At 36.6% G+C, this 22,653-nt stretch overlaps 1 protein-coding gene across 1 annotated transcript in view; it reads left to right on the top strand.

The window, feature by feature from the left end:
- MED13 (mediator complex subunit 13) overlaps window positions 1–22,653 on the top strand; it is a 101,050-nt gene that overhangs the window by 14,095 nt on the left and 64,302 nt on the right. Inside the window, exons 4-8 of the mRNA XM_012648447.1 lie at window positions 13,594–13,739; window positions 14,556–14,753; window positions 16,175–16,369; window positions 17,530–17,692; window positions 17,884–17,994. Coding sequence (XP_012503901.1) covers window positions 13,594–13,739; window positions 14,556–14,753; window positions 16,175–16,369; window positions 17,530–17,692; window positions 17,884–17,994 — 813 coding nt within the window. The remainder of the gene's footprint in view (window positions 1–13,593; window positions 13,740–14,555; window positions 14,754–16,174; window positions 16,370–17,529; window positions 17,693–17,883; window positions 17,995–22,653) is intronic.

The following is a 22,653-nucleotide window of genomic DNA, read 5'->3' as shown; positions in this document are numbered from 1 at the left end:
TAATTTTATAAATATTATTTGTAACTGAACCATATGGTATATTAGGAATACATTCCATTTCTTGTACACCTTTTTGTTTTCCCAGGTGTTAATGGTTATCTCTTTTTCACTTAATTATCTATGTCAGAGGTTGGTCAGCTATCACTCTACAGGGCAAATATAGTTTGCCACCTGTTTTTGTAAATAAAGTTTTATTTTAACACAGCCACGCTCATTCTCTGATGGATTGTTTTACAGCTACTTTCACACTAAAGCAGAGTTAAATAATTGTGACAGAGACACATGGTTTGCAAAGTCAAAAATACTTAGCCTGAGATATTTACCATCTTGCTCTTTACAGAAAAAGTTTGCTAACTCCTGATCTATGTACCTATTGGTAATTTATCCCTAGACTATCTACCAGAAGTATAAATCTCCCCTTCCTCCCTTCAAGGACATTGTGTAATATATTAGTTTCTTTTTTTTTCCCCTCTCGTTAATTAGTATCGCTGTTGGAACCCTTCATTCTTCTTTTCCAATTTGGACTAGTTGTTCTCTAGTCCTGTTTCACAGTATCCATATTGGGAATTCCCTTTGCTTTTCTATCCATGTTGGATCCCTCATTTCCAAAAGCTCATTTCTCCTTTTTTTGATTTTATTTACTATTTTAGGTGGTGCCCATCTACCAGTAGTTTCCCAAAAGTACATGGGAAGTAATACTTTGGAGATTGAATGTCTGAATTACCTTCTTTTCTACCTTTATAGTTGATCAATACTTTTGACTGGGTATAGAATCTAGGATTAGCAATCATTTTCTCTGAGACTTTTGGACACTATTGCTGACTGCAAGTTCTGTGTATGTGAACAGCTTACAAAGTTGTGGGCTTTACTAGGGTGCAAGATTGGGGGACCTGGCCATTTTTATTGGGTGCCTGTCATCCACCTCTCACCAGCTATATGCCCCACCACTCTGGTTTCCCACACCCCACTCAAGTTGGTCAGTTTTCCCGGAGGGATCTTTCAGTTTCTTGACTAGAGGTTATAAATAAGCTTGAGTGCCAGTATTTAGGGAGCCTACTGGGGAAGGGAGGTTGGGGAGTCACTTATATAGTGTTTAGATTTTCACTTAATCTTTCATTTAAATACATCACCTCAGCTATATCTAAGTGTTCTGTGTCCCTCTGTTTCAACCAATTCAAAGAGTGAACCTCTAGATTTTTCACGGATCTGGAAGAAAGTGAAGAGACTGTGAGATTGTAGAATGAATCCAAAAGTCTAACTTTTATGTTTAAACTTACTTCCTTCTGTTTTCAGTTATACCTATATATCTGCCTTCAGAGATAATATCAGTATCTTCAACTTCTGAGCCTTTCTGGGATCTGTGGTTTGACTCAGCTTGCATCTTGGCTCCTTCCTTTTGCCTTTATCTAAGTCCCTTATGATTTTTGCCTTTGCTTGAAAGCTCTTCAGATTTTATGGCTGTTTCTTTTCTTTCTCTTTCTTTTTTTCCTTCCTTTTCCTTTTCCCTCCCCTCTCCTCTCTCCTCTCCTCTCCTCCCCTCCCCCTCCCCTCCCCTCCTCTCCCCTCCCCTTCCCTCCTCTCCTCTCTCCCTCCCCTCCCCTTCCCTTCCCTCCTCTCCTCTCCTCTCCTCTGTCTCACTCAGTTGCCTGGGCTAGAGTGCAGTGGTGTCATCATAGCTCATTGCAACTTCAAACTCCTGGGTTCAAGCAGTCCTTTTGCTTCAGCCTCCTAAGTAGCTAGGACTATAGGCTTGTGCCGCAACACCCAGCTAATTTTTCAGTTTTTTCTGTAGAGACAGGTTGGTCTCGAACTCCTGGCCTCAAGTGATCCTCCTGCCTTGGCTTTCTAAAGGTGCTAGGATTACAGGCGTGAGCCACCGTGCCTGGCCTGTCTCTTTTCTTTTGCTGTCACTTTACCATTCTCTTCATTTTCTTCCTGCTCTTTACTATCTATATGCAGAGGTTTTCATGAGGAAGTAGAGATAAATGAATATGTTCAACAAGCTATGCAGGGTACTGGAAGTATCTTTCTTTATGAAAAGCTCTTTTAATGGGCTGTTAATAATCAAAGATACAACTTTTTTTTTTTTTTTTTTTTTGAGACAAAGTCGCACTCTGTTGCCTGGGCTAGAGTGCTGTGGCGTCGGCCTAGCTCACAGCAACCTCAAACTCCTGGGCTCAAGCCATCCTCCTGCCTCAGCCTCCCAGGTAGCTGGGACTACAGGCACATGCCACTGTGCCTGGCTACTTTTTTCTATTTGTAGTTATTTGGCTAATTTCTTTCTATTTATAGTAGAGACAGGGTCTTGCTCTTCTTGCTCAGGCTGGTCTTGAACTCCTGAGCTCAAGCAATCCTCCCGCCTCGGCCTCCCAGAGTGCCAGGATTACAGGCATGAGCCAAGATACAACTTTTAATTGGAGATTTCCATGAATCCAACAGATTTTTCTTGTTATTTAACCATGTAATTGAGCACTAGTATTTTTCCATGGGCTGACCCATTTAGGAGGGGAGCTATATTCAGATTGTGTTTTATTAGCAAGGTGTTACCCGAAATAGTGTATGCTCTTTTGAGATACTCCTGAAGCATAGTTGTGGTACAAAAACTGACTTTACCCAGGAGAGGTAAATGCTGGTCCTCAAATCTCTTTTTTATAGGAACTTCCTTACCCTCCCCTCTCCCTTTAGAAAAGTAAGCAGGAAAAAAATCAAGCAGCTAAGTCTTTTAGTTATGACTTGGGACTTCCTTTCTGTTGAATTCAGTGGAATGATATAGAGAAGGTAGATAAAGATTGATTATAAATTAATGTGTTTCTAGACCATTATGAAGCAGATGCATTATATATACTATTTTTGTTTACTGGTAAATTCACTTTTGATTAAACTGGCATAAGCATTCTGAAAAAGAATAACAGAGTTGTCAAGGAAGAATATTTTTGCTGCAAAACTGGTTTGACCTGAACAAGGGACAAACTATAATATTCCTTGTCTTACATGTAGTTAATTATCTGTTTAACCCTAATAGTCTTTTTTTTTTTTTTTTTTTGAGACAGAGTCTTGCTCTGTTGCCTGGGCTAGAGTGCCATGGCGTCAGGCTAGCTCACAGCAACCTCAAACTCCTGGTCTCAAGCAATCCTTCTGCCTCAGCCTCCCGAGTAGCTGGGACTACAGGCATGCGCCACCATGCGTGGCTAATTTTTTCTATATAGTTTTAGTTGTCCAGCCAATTTCTTCCTATTTTTAGCAGAGACAGGGTCTCATTCTTGCTCAGGCTGGTCTCTAACTCCTGAGCGCTAATGATCCGCCCGCCTCGGCCTCCCAGAGTGCTAGGATTACAGGCCACCATGCCGGGCCAACCCTAACAGTCTTTAGGGACTGAAAGAGTGGAAGTGGAATCAAATTCTGGTGATGCAGCCTGGTTACCGGTAAATAACCCTTCAACTACAAGGATAATTGCTCACTAGAACAAGCCAGTTTTCGGATAATCGGTTAAAAGAATGACCAGTGTTTTGTCTTGAATAGTTTAGGTATTTCCTACATTGCAGGTGACTGGTCAGATGACAGTCACTGAGTTTTCTAGTGAGAACACAGATAGGTAAATGGGCTATAATAAGTGTCATTGACTTACTGTAGGTTTTAGTCTTTCAGTAAAAGACTTTCCAAACTTGCGATGTTTGAGAGTACATCTGAGTAAGATTATCTTGAACTCTCTTAAGTTTGTGTTTGGTTAAACTTTTTATCATATTAAATCTATTGTCACCATTTAGCTGAGTGGACAGTTAAGTTTATTTATGTAGCGAGAGTTTGAAATTCTTCTAGGATAGAAGGACACTAGTAAGGAATTCTTTTTTTCGATAGCTAGTCCAGTATCTTACAGGATGTATTGACAACTGTTTTGCTAAGTGGCAGATGAGATTGTATAGGAGGGAAATATGTTAATAGGGAGTGTGTTTGATTTTAACATATACTTTAATCTTACCCCATTCCCTTAACTACAGACATAGCCATATAATTAATTTCTATAGAAAAAAAATACATTGCTGAATTGATAAATGTTTTTGATATCTTTGCTCTATGTAAGATGGTTATCCATCCTGATTTTTTTTATATGTACACAAACACACATGCACACATACACACATATACACACATATATATTTTGAGACTGGGTCTTGCTCTATGGCCCAGGCTCATAGTTCGTTGCAACCTCAAATTCCTGAACTCAAGTGATCCTCCTGTCAGACTCCCAAAGTGCTAGGATTATAGGTGTAAGCGACTGTACCTGGCCTTCAACCCCAATTTTATTCTATTAATTTATTTTTTTGAGACAGGGTCTCACTGTGTTGCTTGGGCTAGAGTGCAGTGGCGTCACCGTAGGTTACTGCGTCCTCAAACTCCTGGGCTGAAGGGATCCTCCTGCCTTAGCCTCCCAAGTAGCTGAGATTATAGGCGTATGCCCAACTAACTTTTTTGTATTTTTTTTAGAGATGAGGTCCTGCTGTGATGCTCAGGCTCGTCTTGAATTCCTGGCCTCAAGTGATCCTCCTCCCTCAGTCTCTTGAGCAGCTGGTAGTACAGCTGCTGGCCACCAAGCCCAGCTTTTTTTTTTTTTTTTTAATTCATTTTGCAGAGATGAGGTCTTGCTATGTTACCCAGGCTGGTCTCAAAGTCCTGGCCTCAAGTGATTCCTATTATGTTTTTTAAGTATTTATTTCCTCTCTTCCTGTCTTGTAGTGTAGCACTGTGCAGTGGAAATACAATGTGAGCCACATGTGTAATTTAAAGTTTTCTAAGGCTGGATGTTGTGGCTGGTGCCTGTAATTGTAGCACTTTGGGAGGCTGAAGCGTGAGGATTGCTTGAGCCCAGGAGACCAGCCTGGGCAAGATGGTGAGACCCAGTTTTTACAAAAAAATTCAAAAATTAGCCAGGCATGGTGGTGAGCGCCTGTAGTCCTGGCTACTCAGGAAGCTGAGGCAGGAGGATCATTTGAGCCTAGGAGTTTGAGGCTATGGTGAGCTATGATCATGCCACTGTACTCCAGCCTGGGTGACAGAGTGAGACCCTGTCTATTTATGTTTATATGTGTAAAATATGTATAAGACAGTTCTAGGGCTGTAAGCCCAACTGAACTTGGTAGTGCTTATTGGTAAAAATTTCTTCTGTGTGGTGAACCCTCTTCGAATTTTATGCTAAATCGACAAGTGTGCTCTAGAATCTCAAAGGCAAGAAGAGCCCCATACCTTATGTCAGGGTACCCACTATCTGTTAAGTTGGGCATAGTTACTTCAGCAGCCTTGATGTATCTTTATATTTTTTCCCTTTATAGTCTGTCTATTCTGTTTTTTTCTTAATGTCTGTCATCAAGATTACTATTTATCATTTCTGAAATCTTAAGTGATAATATAATAGTACTTATGGCCCATGGCATTTCTCTATGGTGCTTGAGTCATTAGGATTTACGTGGTCAGTCTTCCATATTATCAGGCTTTCCAAGAACATTTCTGAGAAAAATTAAATGCTAAGAAGATCTTCTTTCTCTTTTTTTTCTCCCTATTGAGATTTCTTTTAAACCACAATTTCTTACTATGTTTCTTATTGTAGACTCATACAAATCTGTCCAAGGTCACACCAGCTACCAAGTGTTTGAGCTGGATTATGGGGCATGAAAAATATGAGACAGATTGTGGACCCTGTAGACCAATATATCTTTTACACTTATGTCTTTTTAAAATGATAGGATATAGTAAAAACAGAATACTGAAAAACAACAGTAAAAAGGAACACTTTCAGAGCACATGAGGTTGTAAACCTGAGTAAGAATGTTGTTGCTTTCTAAATATTCTTCACTGTATAGTACAAGTAATATGTTCACTAAATGAGCACAAATATATATAGAATTCACAGGTAAGGTGTAATCTTCTGGATTTTAATATAGTTCTTTTGTTCATGGAGATATGTTAAGAATACCTGATATTGATAATATAAATTTAAGAATTAAAAAAATTTACTTTGAAGATTGCAGACACATAGATTAATGCAGTGGTTCCCAAATTTGTCTGCATGTGGGAATAACCTAGAGAGTTTGAAAGAAATTACTGATGCTTATATCTTAACCTGGGGCTGTGGCCTGTGCTTTGGGATTTTTTTTTTTTTTTTTTGACACAGAGTCTTGCTCTGTTGCATGGGATAGAGTGCTGTGGCATCAGCCTAGCTCACAGCAACCACAAATTCCTGGCCTCAAGTGATCCTCCTGCCTCAGCCTCCCAAGAAGGTGGGACTAGAGGGATGTGCCACTACGCCCGGCTAATTTTTTTCTATTTTTAGTTGCCCAGGTAATTTTTTCTATTTTTAGTAGAGACTCTCTCTCACTCAGGCTGGTCTCAAGCTCCTGACCTCAAGCAATTTTTCGGCCTCGGCCTCCCAGATTGCTAGGATTACAGGCATGAGCCACCGTGCCTCGCCTGGAATTTTTAAAAGATCCTAATGTAAGACAAGTTTGGAAACTGTTGAATTTGTGGAATAAAAATAATGTAGGAATTAAGATGAGTAGGGTTTTTTTATTGTTGTAAAATATATATAACATAAAATTTACAATCAGTGGCATTAAGTACGTTCATATTGTTTGCGTCCATCACCACTGTGTATCTGCAGAACTTTTTCATCATCCCAAACTGAAAATCTACCCATGAAACAATAATTCCTCATTTCTGTCTTCCCAAGCCCCTGGTAACCACCATTCTGTCTTCCTCTATGAATTTGTCATATAAGTGGAATCATTCAATGTTTGTCCTTTTGTGTCTGGCTTATTTCACTTAGCATAATGTCTTCAGGGTTCATTCATGTTGTAGCATGTGACAAGATTTCGCTTCTTTTTAAGGTTAAGTAATACTCCATTTTATGATATACCACATTTTGTTTATTAATTCATCTATGGACATGTGGGTTTGTTTCCACCTTTTGGCTATTGTGAATAATGCTGCAATAAACATTGGTGTACAAATCTCTCTTCAGATCTCTCTGTGCTTTCAGTTGTTTTGGTTATATACCCAGTAGTGGAATTGTTGTATTATATGGTAATTCTAAGTTTAAATTTTTGAGGAATCTCCATTCAGTTTTCCACAGTGGCTGCACTATTTTCCATCCCCAACGGCAATGCAGGAGAATTCCAATTTCTCCACGTCCTGACCAACACTTGTTTCCTGTTTTTTAAAAAATAATGGCCATTTTTGTGGATGTGAAGAGGTGTCTTATTATGTTCTTGATTTGCATTTCCCTAATAATTAGTGATATTGAACGTCTTATGTGTTTATTGGCTATTTGTGTATCATTTTTGGAAAAATGTCTGTTCAGGTTCTTTGCCTGTGTTTTAATTGGTTGTTAGGATAACTAGGATTTTAAGTCAGCATTTCCTTTAACTAGTTTTATGATTTTAAGACAAGCCATTTGACCTCTTTGTGCCTCAAATTTCCCACCAGCAAAATGGGATATCATTTTTCTGTAGCTTCCAAATACAAATGCTAAAAATAGATTAGATATGGCACTGCCTAATGCAGTGTATATATTGAAGTGTTGGTATTAGAACAACTCACTTTAATCTTTAAGCATATCTTCATTTTCTGTCTCAGAAATAAACAATCTTTTGTTTAATTGAGGAACATTTCTTTCTGCAACAGAAGATTGTTTAGGTTTCATTTGTAAAATTCTGCCTCATACCTTTTTTTTTTAATTTTTGTTTTTCTAAAATTTTACTTTATAATTTTATTTTTCCCTGGTGTACATGAAACTGCAGTGCCTCATACCTTTTGTTTTGGATATTACACTATGAACTCCTGGAAAGCATTGGTATTCTCTACAGTTCTTAATATTACCTAATAGTACCTTGGGCTGTCATTGTAGTTACATGTATTCGTTTTAACTCTACTTTTCTAAGTGCTAATTATCAAAATTGTTTAAGACGATATTATTAGTGATAACATTTCTCCTTGAAAGAAAAGCCATTCTGAATTTAGTATGCCCATATTTCTTAACATTCTCTTTGTCTTATAATATTCTCTGACTTGGGAGGCTAAGGTAGGAAGATCACTTGAGCAGAAGAGTTCAAGGCTGTATGACACTACGATTGTATGCCTGTGAAAAGCAACTGCATTGCAGCCTGGGTAACATAGTGAGACCCTGTCTTTTTTTTTTTTTTTTTTTTTAGTAAAAGAATCTCAGCAGTTTTATCCCATATTTAGAATAGTTTTTCTCCAATATCATGTACAAACTCAGTTTATTTTAAATCATTTTATATTACAATAAGATCAGACTACTGTATATTGGGATAATACTTAGCTAGCAGTATAGGAGGTGATGTTTTTTTCTTTGATCATAGACCACTGGGATTGAGTTGCTGGTAAATAGACCAGTGTAGAAAAACAGTGGGAACTGAGAGCATTAGTCACTTGGTGTTTTGTATTTTATTTTATGTTTTTTAGAGACAGGGTCTCGTTCTGTCACCCAGTCTGAAGTGCAGTGGTGTCATCATAGCTCACTGCAACAGCAAACTCCAGGGCTCAGGCAATCCTCCTGCCTTAGCCTCCCAAGTAGCTGGGACTATTATGTGCACACCACCATACCTAGCTAATTTTTTTTATTTTTCGTGGAGACAGACTCTTGGCTATGTGGCCTAGGTGCTAGTCTCAAACTCCTGGACTCAAGTAATCCTTCGGCCTTGGCCTCCCAAAGTGCTGGGATTACAGGCATGAGCCACTGTGCCTGGTAGTCACTTGGTTTGATTTTGCACTTTGGAATATTGGGTTTTTACAAAGACCCTTTGGAGACAAATTTATCACTTTACATTAAAAAGCCAAATTTTCTTTTGTGGTTTAAAAGTTAAAAGTGCTCACTGGAAAGGCTGTTGGGGAAATTGAAAAATAGCCTTTATGATTTTTGAACATATCAGATTAAATTCTTCCTAAATAATATTTAAGAGAAGTTGAGTTAATGTACTTTTTAACATTTCCCATATTATAATAATCTTCAGGAAAAGAGATTTTTAGCACATTATTTTTTTTTGTCATGAGAAAAATTTATTTTGAATCTTTTTATTCTCTTTTTTATTCTTGTATGAAAAGAAGTAGAGTTGAAAGCTATGTTTTTAAGAACTCTACTACACTGATAAAAGGAGTAGTAGATATGAGGATATGAAATTCATGTCTCTTATCCTTTTTCTCTTTTAAAGATAAAGAACATGAGACTGTCTTAGGTTATTGCTTTTATTTACAAATATTCTTGGAAGTATTTGCAATTCAGATTTTAAAATTTGCTATTCAGTTACTAAGTAAGCAGACAGCATTCATAATCACTTCTATAGCATACTTACTTGATCCCTAAAGTTAATCAAATTAAAATTTCTCTACATAATAAGTTAGTCTTGCTGAGTCTCTTCCTTCTTTTCTTCCCTTTTTCTTTCTTTCTTTTTCTATTTCTCTCTCTTCTTTGTTTCTCTCTTCTTTTTCTCTTTCTTTCTTTCTCTTTTTCTCTTTTCCTTTTCCCTTTCCCTTTTCAACCTTTTCCCCTTTTCCTTTTTCCCTTTCCTTTCTCCTTTCCTTTCCTTTCTTCTTTTTTAAGAGTTGGGAGTCTTGCCCTGTTACCTGGGGTGTAGTGCAGTGGCTTGTCACAGGCATGATCATAGCATGGTACAGCCTCAAACTCCTGGCCTCAAGGATCTTCCTATCTCAGCCTCCTGAGTAGTTGGAACTTCAGGCATGTGCCGCTGCACCCAGCTCTTCGATAACAAATGTTTTCCTTGACATAGTATTTTTAGTTAGTAATTCCCCTTTAAACTCTTTTTAAAAATTTGCCCCTTCTACCAAGACATGTGTAAGTCTTTTATAGCTGCCTGAAAAACTTGTAAGAAGCTTGTAATATTGAAAAATAGTCATTCTAGCTTGTTGAATATTGATTTTATTTATTCTTTAAGTGTTTAGCATTTTGTCTTGGTTTTAGACTCTCATATCCTTTGTTATAGTTAAGTGTGAAAAATGCTTTGAAAATTGGTTTCTACCTGTTGAATGTCAATACATATAATGAGCATGATGGACATATAGTTCTCAGAAATTAAATATTAGTGGCTTGCTAAAATAAAAATACGGTTTAGAGATTGTTATGTCTTTATATGCTTTATAACTCAGCCTTGACAATTATTGAGGCTGGGTGTGGTGGCTCACGCCTGTAATCCTAGCACTTTTGGAGGCTGAGGCGAGAGAAATTCTTAAGGCCAGGAGTTTGAGACCAGCCTGAGCAAGAGCAATACCTCATCTCTACAAAAAATAGAAAAATTAGCTTGGCATGGTGGTGTGCGCCTGTAGTCCTAGCTACCCGGGAGACTGAGGCAGGAAAATTGCTTAAACCCAGGAGTGTGAGGTCGCATTGAGCTATGACGATGCTACTGCGCTCTAGCCCAAGCAACAGAGTGAGACCCTGTCTCAAAAAAAAAAAAAAAAAGTTCAAGTATATAGATCGCCTTGTTAAGACATTCTGATAGCATCCTGTACTTGATTTTTTGTTATAGCACTTAACATAGTGGTAATCAGTTGTGTGCCTAGCACAGTGCCATGGACTTAACTTAAAAATGTTTGTTGAATAAAAGAATAACACTTGGCTTTTACCTGGTGGCTTAGTATATAGTACATACAGATCTGAATATAATGCTAAGTTTAATGCAGAGTTCTTTCAAATGTGTGTGTGTGGTTTTTTTGAATTGTGTTTTGAGCGTTTGGAGTTAGGTTTCTATTTGGTAGGTTTTTTGTGTGTTTTGCAGTACAGGTACCTTACTATTGCTGGAAAATACTGCTGGATAGCAATAGTACAATTGAACTTCTTTAAATGAGCAATAGCAATGGTCTGTTTCTGTGTGGACAGTTTTCAAAGTTGTTATTAGTTAATAGTTTCTTTACTCGTCTTGATGATTATTTTAGATTTATACCCTTTTTACCAAAGCAAATGTGTATAAGTCTTCATAATTCTTCAACCCATAGTTATTCCAATAAAATTAACATTTTATTCAGAGGAGCAACAAGCTTAATAATTTTTCTCATTTCTATTAAAAGCTATTGGTCAAATGCAGTGTGGTATCTTGGTTTGGATCCTGGCACAGAAAAAAGAGCACCAGTGGAAAATTCAATTAAAGATTGGAGTTTAGCTAATAGTAATCTATCAACGTTAATTATATGTCTGACAAATATAGCAGGTTCTAAGATGTTTGTAAATGTTAGGGGATCTAGCCAGGTGCAGTTGGCTCATGCTTGTAATCCCAGCTACTCAGGAACTCAGGGTAGGAGGATTGCTTGAGGGCAGTAGTTCAAGACTAGCCTAGGCAACATATCTAGACCCTCTCTCAACAAAGAAAAAACCAAAAAACAATAACCAAAAAAACACTAGAGGGAATTGGGTGAAGAGTATATGGGAATTCCGTATGCTGTCTTTGCAACATTTCTGTAAATTTAAAATTATTCATAAATAAAAAGTTTTTAAATAAAAATAAAAACTATTGGAGTGAGGAAAGATATAGTAATCATTGGTAAACGTATAGAATCCACAATTTTTTTAACAATTAAAAAATTTTAATATAACTTAAGTAGAACAGAATGACATTATAAATTTTTAAAAAATCAAGGATTCCTGCTTAAATACCTCAATCCCATTCCCAGAAGTAACCAGGTGGTTTTGTTTTTTATTTTTTTTGTTCTTCTGGTGGTTACTGCCATAATTCCAGAGATACTTACTTATACTACCTCTTGGCCTTGATTTATCCACTTTGAATAATGTCCACTGTTTCCTTATCATGGAAGATAAGATTTATTTTATTAGTTTTATTATTTTTAGTTTTTCTGTCACTTTAATTTTAAAATTTTATTTCTATTTAAAATTTTTTTTTTTTTAGGCTAGTCAAGTACAGTAGTGAAAAGAGATGAAAGAGTAGAACAAAGACTTTGAACTGAGCGTGAAAAATCAATTGAGATAGTGTATTACCTCTGGACCAATCTCTGTCAGTTACTTATATAACTTGAATAATATGCTTAAATTCCATTTTCTTATTCTATCAACTTTAGACGTTATCTATTGACTCCATAACATATATAAAATGGAGAAATTCTCAGCTCTGTGTTGGTGTTCACCTCTTTTCTACCATCTGTTTTCCTACTTTTGTTAGCTCTAGCATTACTTTTATTATAACTTTATTTAAATTCATTATGCCTTGCTTTGTCCAGAAAAAATTTAAGAGGGCTTATACATATATTCATCAGGTTTTAAGTTGATTAATGGTCATAATTTAAAGAACTGGTTCTTTAAGATGAATTTTTAACATAAATGTGTGGAAAAGGAATAAAAGTGGTTCTTTTCAGGGTACAATCTCCTTCCCTTCTCAGCTACTTGATGTTTCTAAGTTATATCTTCAGGATACATCTGCTGTCTTCGGAAACTTTTATTTTGCAACTTGTATACCTAGCTATACCTAAATTTCATACTATGTACTATTTTGCATGTATCCTTTATTCTAGGATGGCTTCAACTGTAAGATCCATCTTTGCTTTAAAATAACTTCATTGGTTGGCAGGGGGATACATTAAGTGATTGATTAGATACAGCCCAATTACAGAAGTAATAAAATGAAAAAATATATTTATATTTTCTTATAGAGAAGAAAAATATGCAAAAATAAAAATTCAGTCACCTTCAATTCTCTTGCCCACCTGGACTTTTTTTAACCACAGAAAACTTTTTTCCTCTGAAAAAAAAATTTGGGAGCCAGATACAGTGGCATGTGCCTGCAGTTAGTTCCAGCTTCTTGAGAGGCTGAGGTGAGATGATCCCTTGAACCCAGGAGTTAGAGGCCAGCCTGGGCAACATAGTGAGACGGCATCTCTCTTTTTTTTTTCTTTTTGAGACAGAGTCTCACTCTATTGCTCTGGATAGAGTGCAGTCGCATTATCATAGCTGACTGCAACTTTAAACTCCTGGGCTCAAGTGATCCTCCTGCCTCAGCCTCCAGGGTAGCTGGGACTACAGGCATGTGCCATGATGCCTGTAATTGTTTTATTTTTAGTAAAGACAGGGTCTTGCTCTTGATCAGGCTGGTCTCAAACTCCTAAGCTCAAGCTGTCCTCTTGCCTTGGTCTCTCAGAGTGCTGGGATTACAGGCGTGAGCCACAGTGCCTGACCAAAGAAATACATCTCTTAACAAAAAAAAAGAAAAAGAAAAAAATGGAGACCATGCTATTTTGGTAGCCTTTCCTTTTCCATTAAACCCACTCTTCCACCTTAACTTACATTCATGGCTTTATAATAATTGTATGTGTGGGTGTACTTAACTTGTTTAACTGGTTCCTATATTTGCAGCCTTTTCTATTATAATATAAACAGTTCTATGAAGAACATTTCTTATAGCTAAATCTTTGCTTATATTCATAATTTTTTCCTTCAGATGATGAAGTAGAATTTCTGGGCTAAACAGTATGCATTTTTGTGGTATAACTTCTTAATAAAGAAAAGCAGCTTAACTTATTTTTTGGCCTTTGATTATCACTAAAATATAACTTTTTCTTCTTTATTAGTGAACACTTGTCCTGCTCTTTCACCTTTTTCTTGCATGGAGACAGCAATGTTTGTACCAGTGTGGAAATTAACCAACATCAACCTGTATATCTTCTCAGTGAAGAGCATATCACCCTTGCTCAACAGTCTAATAGCCCATTTCAAGGTAGAATATTTTATTGTCTTAGGTATTCAATCTTCTATTATTGTTTCCAGAAGATTCTTATTGAAGTTGGTAATTTTACATTTTGGGATTGTCAGGATTTTGCTCTGATCTTCAGCTTAATGATTTTGATATAGTTTACTTTTTTCTTCTCCCTTAGAGTATTAAGTCAACAAAATAAGTTTTTTAATACAAGTGTTATTTAAAAAATCCTTAAACATGCATGGTAACATAGTTTAAAGTGTTCTCTTACATAGCATGTCGCAGTTATGTGTTGATGTTTTCAAGATCATCTTGTGTATCAGGTCAAATAAGCCAGGTTTAACATAGGTGCACAGGGACTTTTGATATTATTTATACCATGAAAATGGTTGAATTGTAGAGAAAGTATTTTATAAGATTCCTGATTTGTTTTTAAGGACTGGCATTGTGTTCTTAATTTTGAACTTAGTGTTTGCTTTTTAAAATTTATGTAGTAGTACATGGTAAGTACTTAGATTTATATATTCCATTGTTTTTTCCTCAAATTGCTTTTCCTTAGTTGGGAGTCAAGTAAGTTGAAGGATAGGTACATAAATATCCCCAGTTATCTATTTGAGAGTTTAGGGTAGACAAAGTTTTAATAATTTTTATAATAAACTCAGTGTGGTACTTTATCTTCACAATATTGAAGTATAATAAATTGATTTTCTCTGGAATGATCATTATGAGTTTTTTTCTTTTTTAGAATTGCATAATTACTTGCCACACTATTCAATGTAATTTTATTTGGTGTAACAGTCCTTAGTTGCTTAATTGATGTCTCCTTTGGGTTTCTAGTTATCTTAAGCCCATTTGGACTAAATGGCACTCTCACAGGACAGGCATTCAAGATGTCTGATTCAGCTACAAAAAAATTGATTGGTGAATGGAAACAGTTCTATCCTATCTCACGTTGCTTAAAGGAGATGTCTGAAGAAAAACAGGAAGATATGGATTGGGAAGATGATTCTTTAGCTGCAGTAGAAGTTCTTGTTGGTATGGATTCTGAGTATTAATCCTAAGGGGAAAATACATGACTACATATATTACTTAGATTTTCCTGAGTAAGAAACAACTCTTAATACCTCAGTGGCTTTCAACACCAAACATTTATTTCTTATTTCCTGTTCACATTACGTAAAGGCTACAGTTTGGCTGTGGTTTGGCTCCATATATCTTCTCATTCTGTAACCTAGGTTAAATGAGTAGCCAGTATGTATGTGGGACATGCTGTTCTTATGAGAACAGAAAAAAATAGGGTCTGAGCGTAAACATGTAAGTGTATTTAAAGCTTATGTTGAGATACGGTGTATGTTATATCTGCTCACATTGCATTAGGCAAAACTAGTTACCATGGGCAAGCCAAGTCACAGAAATATATTCTGTCTAGAAGGAAGCATGCTAAGGGTCTAATGGGAATAAGTGTGAATGAATTAATATTTGGAGGCTGGAAAGTTGACAACCTGTGTTATGCAGTGTTTTAATATTTGGTAAAACTGTCACCTCTACTAACTTAAAAGGCAGAAAATGTACCTGAAGACTGTGTCTTTGATATGATCTGCCTAGGTCAGCCTTTTTCAGATTGGGTATATTTTCTATATGTCTTCTCATTCAGGGATCCAAATTAACAAAGTAACTCATATCTGGCATGTGCTAATCTCATAGCAGAGGACAGAAGTGAGACAGGCTGCCCTGACCCTGCAAACACGTTTAAAGCTCCTGTTAGGATGTCGCATATATCACATACATTTACATTCTGGAGCAAGTCACATAGCCAAGACATATACTTTACCTTAGAGAGACATAGGAGGCATGGAAAATGTATAATTCAGCAGATAATTAGAATTTATAATACTGTGTTTAATGGAATCTAATGGTAATGTTAATATATGAAGATTGCCTCATTTTTTTTAAATAAAAAGATTACCAGTGTTTAATTTCAATAAACTCATCACTACCAGAGCAGTTATGACAAAAAACAGAAACAAAACATATTTATTAGACTTTGAAATAGAGACATATATATTATAGAGTAAAATAGAAAATGGTCCATAATTCTAGTGCCCAGAAATTTCTTTGTTAAACTTACAAAGTTTAAAAAATAATATGCTTTATAATTGATCAAATGTGCAAATAAAGATTTAAAAAAAACAAATGCATTCATAGAAAATCTAAGAATGAAAAGAGAAAGCTACTTTCTTCTAAGTCTGTCTCACCAAAGGTAACCACTTCTAACAGCTTATTGTGGTTTCTTAAAAAAAAAAACTCACAACAGAAGAATGTATATTTATGAAAATATATTTTTTGTTTACACAAATGTGATACCATATCTACCTTTCCATTATAGTACTTTTGAGTGAAACTGATTCCACTATGGTCACAATAGTAATTGATTTTCCTCTCCATTGTTTTTTTAGCTGGTGTCAGAATGATCTACCCAGCATGCTTTGTTCTAGTCCCTCAGTCAGACATTCCTACTCCTAGCTCTGTGGGATCCTCTCACTGTTCAACTTCTTGCTTGGGTGTCCACCAAGTGCCTGCTTCCACAAGAGATCCTGCTATGTCTTCGGTTACTCTTACACCACCTACATCTCCTGAGGAGGTCCAAACAGGTATCGTCCTAATTTGTTTCATCAGCTCTGGTGATAAATCTGTTATTTTGAGTACGGCAAGCACTTGAAAAATAATTTATTTTAAACTAGTTTCAAACTTCTTGAAAAGTTGCAAGTATAGTTCAAAGGATTCCCTCATCCAGATTTCCAAACCGTTAATGTGTGCTCTGTCACCCTCTCTATATGTGTACATTCGTTATCATCGGTCTTTTTCTGAACCATTTGAAAACAAACTGCCTCCATGATGCCCGGTCACTCCTGCATACTCAGTGTATTTCCCAAAACTAAGGATACTATCCTGTACAACCATTATTTGATCCTCCAGTGTATCAACACTGATACACTACCATACAGTTTGCATCCCTTGTTTTAGGTTTTTTACTTTCTCTATTTAAAATGACGTACTTTTAGAGGGATGTGGTGGCTTATGCCTGTAATCCCAGCTACTCTGGAGGCTGAGGTGGGAAGATCACTTGAGGCCAGGAGTTTGAAACCAACCTAGGAAGCATATCGAGACCCCATCTCTTTAGAAAAAAAAAAAAATTTAAAAATTAGCCAAGTGCAGTGGCTCCTGCCTATAGTTCCAGCTATTTGGGAGGCTGAAGTGGGAGGATCCCTTGAGCCCAGGAGTTCAAGGCTTCAGGGAGCTATGATCATGCCAGTGCACTCTTGCCTGAGTAACAGAGTAGGACCCCATCTCTTAAGTAAATAAATAAAGTAATATGCTTTTTGCCTCAAAATATAAATAGCCTAATCAGGTAGCTGGAGCAAGTTGTATCACAAATCAAAAAGACCCAAGTTTTTTTTTTTTTGAGACATGGTCTCACTCTGTCACCCCAGCTAGAGTGCAGTGGTGTCATCATAGCTCGCTGCAACCTCCAATTCCTGGGCTCAAGTGATCTTCTTGCCTCAGCCTCCCAAATAACTGGGACTACAGGCACGTGCCACGATGCCCAATTAATGTTTCTATTTTTAGTAGAGATGGGGTCTCGCTTTTACTCAGGCTGGTCTTGAACTGAGCTCAAGGAATCCTCCTGCCTCGGCCTCCCAGCGTGCTAAGGTTACAGGTGTGAGCCACCACACCTAGCCGACCCAAGTCTTAAAACCTTCCCTTTAAACATACTTTTATTCTCCTACAGCCTATTCTTTTTTGTTTTTAGTTGATCCTCAGTCTGCCCAGAAGTGGGTCAAATTTTCTTCAGTATCTGATGGTTTCAACACTGATAATACTAGCCACCATGGAGGGAAAATACCCAGAAAATTAGCAAATCATGTAGTGGATAGAGTTTGGCAAGAATGCAATATGAACAGAGCACAGAACAAGTACGTATTTTCATTTTTAAGTTCAAAAATTGCATGTTGGTAATTAGTTGTAATTAGAAGATATTTAAGGTATACAGTCATTTGTATGACTTTAATTTAAGAATTGATTTTAAAAATTAATTATAATGCTAAGTTCATGTTTAATAAAAATTTTTATGAATTCTAAAGAATCTTGTAATTTTGAATCTTAGGAGGAAGTATTCCGCTTCATCAAGTGGTCTGTGTGAAGAAGAGATAGCTGATAAAGTGGCATCGTGGGATTTTGTTGAAGCCACACAAAAAACAAATTGCAGTTGTTTGAGGTAGATTTTTTCACAATTGATTGCCTGTGTGTGATAGTTTTTTATGCTACCGAATACTTATGCCCCACTTTATTTGAGGTAGCTTACATAAACACAATATGTTAGAATTTTTTAAAAAGGAAAACCAAGAAAAAAAATTTGGTTATTTGAAGCTCATTATAGAAGTACATACAAATGAATGCATAAGTTCTTTCACTGTTACCAGACATGGACTCTGAGAGCTTTGTTTCCTAACTGCCAAATAAAAGAGAATTTTATATTGGGTTACGGTATGTATAGCATCTATAAGGTAAAAGGCACAAAAGTGTCTTGAGAAAAGCATTCCTTGATGTCACTGCCTGAGAAATTTCTCCCAAGGGTCCTTATAAAAGAGATGATATACTAGATAAAAAATTCTGTAATTTTTTTTTTAATATAGTAAATACAGTGTTGGATTTTGTGGGGTAATTTCTTACAACATTCTTTGGGGTGCTATAGGTGAAATGCTGAAATAAGATTCAGAAAATATGATTCTACAAGGGACCAAAGCTCTGATGTCAAAATATGAGTTTTCAAATGGTTTTCAATTGGTTGAAAGATTGGTAGAAGAATGGATGAACCTGGAATTCTTTAGACAGTTTATTTTATATATTAGGGCCTTTTGTTGAGATTTGGTTATCAGAGGCTTTAAGATTATATTGTCTAGAGTTTATTATTTTATTCTGCAGATTAAAGGTAGATCATATGCTTTTGCAGTCAAGTAAACAGTAATGGCCTTGACATCCCTAACCAGGACTTGTGATCCAATAGATGGTCACCCCTCTTTCCCATGGAAGTGAGCCAAAGGAATAGAGTACCTACAGGTTAGGACCAAAGTTTTTCTTACATTAGCTCTATTTTGTTTGAATACAATGACAGACTCTCAAGTGTTCTGGTATGTTTTTGCATAGATCGAATATTCTTATGCAGACATTTTGGATTAAAGAATGTATAATTTTTTTGAGTCTGGCAATTTTGTTGAAAACTTGCCTCTTGTTGATAGAGATAGGAAAATATGCACAGATTAGCTCCTGTTTAACAGTTTAAAATAAAAACCACACCTAGTCTTGAACATAATTTGTGCAAGCCCAGGGGTCTGCAAACTGATCAACAGGCCAGATTTGGCCCACTACCTTTTTATGGCCTGCGAGCTGAAAATTATTTCTATGTTTTCAAAAAGTTGAAAAAAAATAAAGAATGTTTTGTGACACATGAAAATTGTGAAATTGAAATTTTAGTATCCATAAATAAGGATTTATTAGAACACAGCCACATCCATTTGTTTACATATTGTCTGTGACTGCTTTTGCCCCACGGTGAGTGAGTTGAGTAGTTGCAGCACTGATTATATGGCCTGAAATATTTACTGTCTGATCCCTTACAGAAATATCTGCCAATCCCTGGTCTAAGACCAATTAAATGTTTAAATGAAATTAGGCTTTTCTTTCCCTCTATTAGCATTTTTATCAAACAGCTCTTCTTTTTTAGTTCCTAACCTAGATTTTTGCTTCATTCTTTTTGAAAAGGTTTGGATTTTAAGTATTTTGTCTAAAATGGTTTTAGAGGATGGTCCTCAAAAATGCATGTTGGTAATGTAAGTTTAAATTCTTGGTCTTGCTGCGTGCTATGACTCATGCCTGTAATCCCAGGAAGGCTGAGGTGAGAGAATTGCTGAGGGCCAAGAGTTCGAGACCAGCCTGTATACATAGAGACAACCTGTCTCTAAAAACAAAAAGAAAAATTAGCTGAGCATGGTAGCATGTGGGGTATGCCTATAGTCCCAGCTACTCGGGAAGCAGAGACAGGAGGATTGCTTGAGCTTAGAAGTTCGAGGCTGCAGTGAGCTATGATCACAGCACTGCATTCCAGCCTGGGTGACAGTGAGACCTCATCTCCTCAAAATAAATGAGTAAGTAAGTAAGTTAGTTAGTTAGTTCTTGGTCTTTAAGCTGAACTTTTATTTTTAAAAAATTGTGTTCTTTCATATTTTGAGAAATTTCTCCCAGGCATGTAGAAATTTGGTCAGCTAAAATTTTGTGTAATCTATACATGCAACTTGCTTTGATCAATTTGCCCCACTACTAAAGATACAGTGTTTCTAATCATTTACTTTTAAAAAAATTACTATTGCAATTTTGTGCTTCAAGTTCTCTCCCCACCCCAAATCTGGTTTCTTATTTAATTTTTAAACGAGGGTAAGACAGACTTTTAGTCACTACATACGTGTGTCATCTTCTACCAGGGAATAGAGAAGGCAGGCCACACATTAGTAACTGATTGTGCTAGTTATGCTCCAGTTTGCTCTCAAATCTAGTCCTACTTTTTCCTCTGTTCATATTGCAGGAAATTAAATTTCCTAGGCTTCCTTGCTTTTTGGATTTTGCAAATAGGAGGCAGTAACAGAAGATTGGAGGGTGAAAGGAGGGAAGAAGCCAGGGTATTTCCTCACTCCCCTCTTTCTTTTCCCCTGCCATGTCCACCCCTTTTTGGAGCCAACTCCCACTTCCTGTGTCCCCTTCCTCCGTGGTCCCAGATACTACTGAGCAGTTCCTGCTATGGTTCTAGCTCCATCCTGAGCTTCTGGGATATAGTGAGACTATTTCATCTTACTGTCCTTTTAGTCCTAGAAGTCATAGAAGCTTCCTGCTATTACTAGTCTCTGGGTTGCTTCACTTTCCTCTGTTTTATGTAACTGAATCTCTGTAGTAAATTTCTTCTTTGTTGAAGACAGGACTGGACCCTGACTGATAATTATAGACTTCTCTTAAATTTTTTTTTTTTTTTTTTGAGACAGGGTCTTCTCTCTTGCCACAGCTAGAGTGCAGTGGTGTCATCATAGCTTACTGCAGCCTCAAACTCCTGGACTCAAGTGATCCTCCTGCCTCAACCTCCTGAGTAGCTGGGACTACAGGCGTGGGCTACCACGCCCAGATAGTTTTTCTGTTTGTTGTGGAGACAGGGGCGTTGCTGTTGCTCAGGCTGGTCTTGAACTCTGACCTCGAGCAATCTTCCTGCCATGACTTCCCAAAGTGCTATGATTATAGGCATGAGCCACCACGCCCACCCCTTAAAATTTTTTTTGAAAAAAATTATACAAGCTATTTACATGAGTATATATCATTTTGAAAAGTTTAAATTATACAAATAAAGCCAAAGTTCCCCTTGACTATTCTCTATCTCTCCCTAAATCCTACTCCCTTGTCCTAGAAGTGTCTGCTTGCCAGTTAGATAGATATTATCCATTTTTCTCTGTAATTTTGTGTCTTTTCCAACACAAATACTATTTCAATGTATTTGGCAGTTATTTTTTTACTGATTGTGTATGAAATCTTTCCATATTAGTTACTTATAGATCTGTCTCATTGTTTTAAAAAACTTCTTGGTATTCCACTGAATGGAAATACCATAGTTTATTTAATTTTTCTGGGTTTCATGGACCTACAGAGGTTTTTTTGCTTGTGTTTACTTTTTTAAAAAAAATACCACTGTGATGATCAATTATTTGTTAGATTTTTTTGAACACTTACTCTGTGACGGGAGATGTCCTAGGCTCAGAATACACTACTGAATAAGGCTCCTGCTATTACGAAGCCTGCACTCTGTTGGAAGTGAGGCAGATAATTTGTTTTTAAGAAAGATTTTAAGTCCTTTTTAGATATAAGAATGACTGCTAGGAAGGAAATAAACCAGGTGAGTGATGTGATGAGTTGTGGGTGAGAGGGCTATTTAAATACTTGTGACTTCACAAAAGATTCTACCAATTTTACACCCACTTTTTGCATATAAAGAATGTTAGCTTTTCTTGTGCTTTCACCAATTTTGAGAACTGTCCTGAAAATTATTTTTTTACCATTATAGTAAGTGGGAAGCCTAAAATTGTTTTAGTTGCATTTTTCATTAGTGAGATTGTATAGTGCATGTTTATTGATACTGAACTTTAGTGGAATGTTTATGAGGAAATTGCACTTAGAAAGCAAGCTACTTATGTAAAAAGTAAGACATTAGATTTCAGATGTTATCACTGAAGTACTAGGGACTTGAGGTCAATACAAAAAGAAAGAATCTAAAGTAATCACTCTTTTGGCTGGTGCCTTGAAGACAACTCCTGTAGAAAGATTCAATTTGTTTGAGTTTTAGCATAAATTTCAGTTGTTTAAAGAAGCCTAGCTTTTAGAAAAAGGTCTAAATAAAAGAAAAGGACTGTGATTTAATGTCAAAATTTAGAGAGCCACTGCTGTCAGTATATAGCCTCAGTTAGTAGTTTCTTACTCTTATTGGCTATTCACATCCCTTATATACTTGGGACATAACCAAATAGTTTACCTCAGATTAATGGAGATCCTCTCTCTCCTTATTACTTTGCATAAAGTAGACGAATTCTGAAAGTTTTTGGTCTCAGAACTTATTTACACTCTTAAAAATTAGTGAGGACTTTAGGCCGGGTGCGGTGGCTCATGCCTGTAATCCTAGCACTCTGGGAGGCCGAGGTGGGCGGATTGTTACAGCTCAGGAGTTCGAGACCAGCCTGAGCAAGAGCGAGACCCCCTCTCTACTAAAAATAGAAAGAAATTAATTGGCCAGCTAAAAATATACATAGAAAAAATTAGCCGGGCATGGTGGCACATGCCTGTAGTCGCAGCT

This window comes from Propithecus coquereli, unplaced genomic scaffold, assembly GCF_000956105.1.
Source record: "Propithecus coquereli isolate 6110/MARCELLA unplaced genomic scaffold, Pcoq_1.0 Scaffold285, whole genome shotgun sequence".
Classification (NCBI taxonomy): Eukaryota; Metazoa; Chordata; class Mammalia; order Primates; family Indriidae; genus Propithecus; species Propithecus coquereli.
This window is presented reverse-complemented; position numbering and strand designations above follow the sequence as displayed.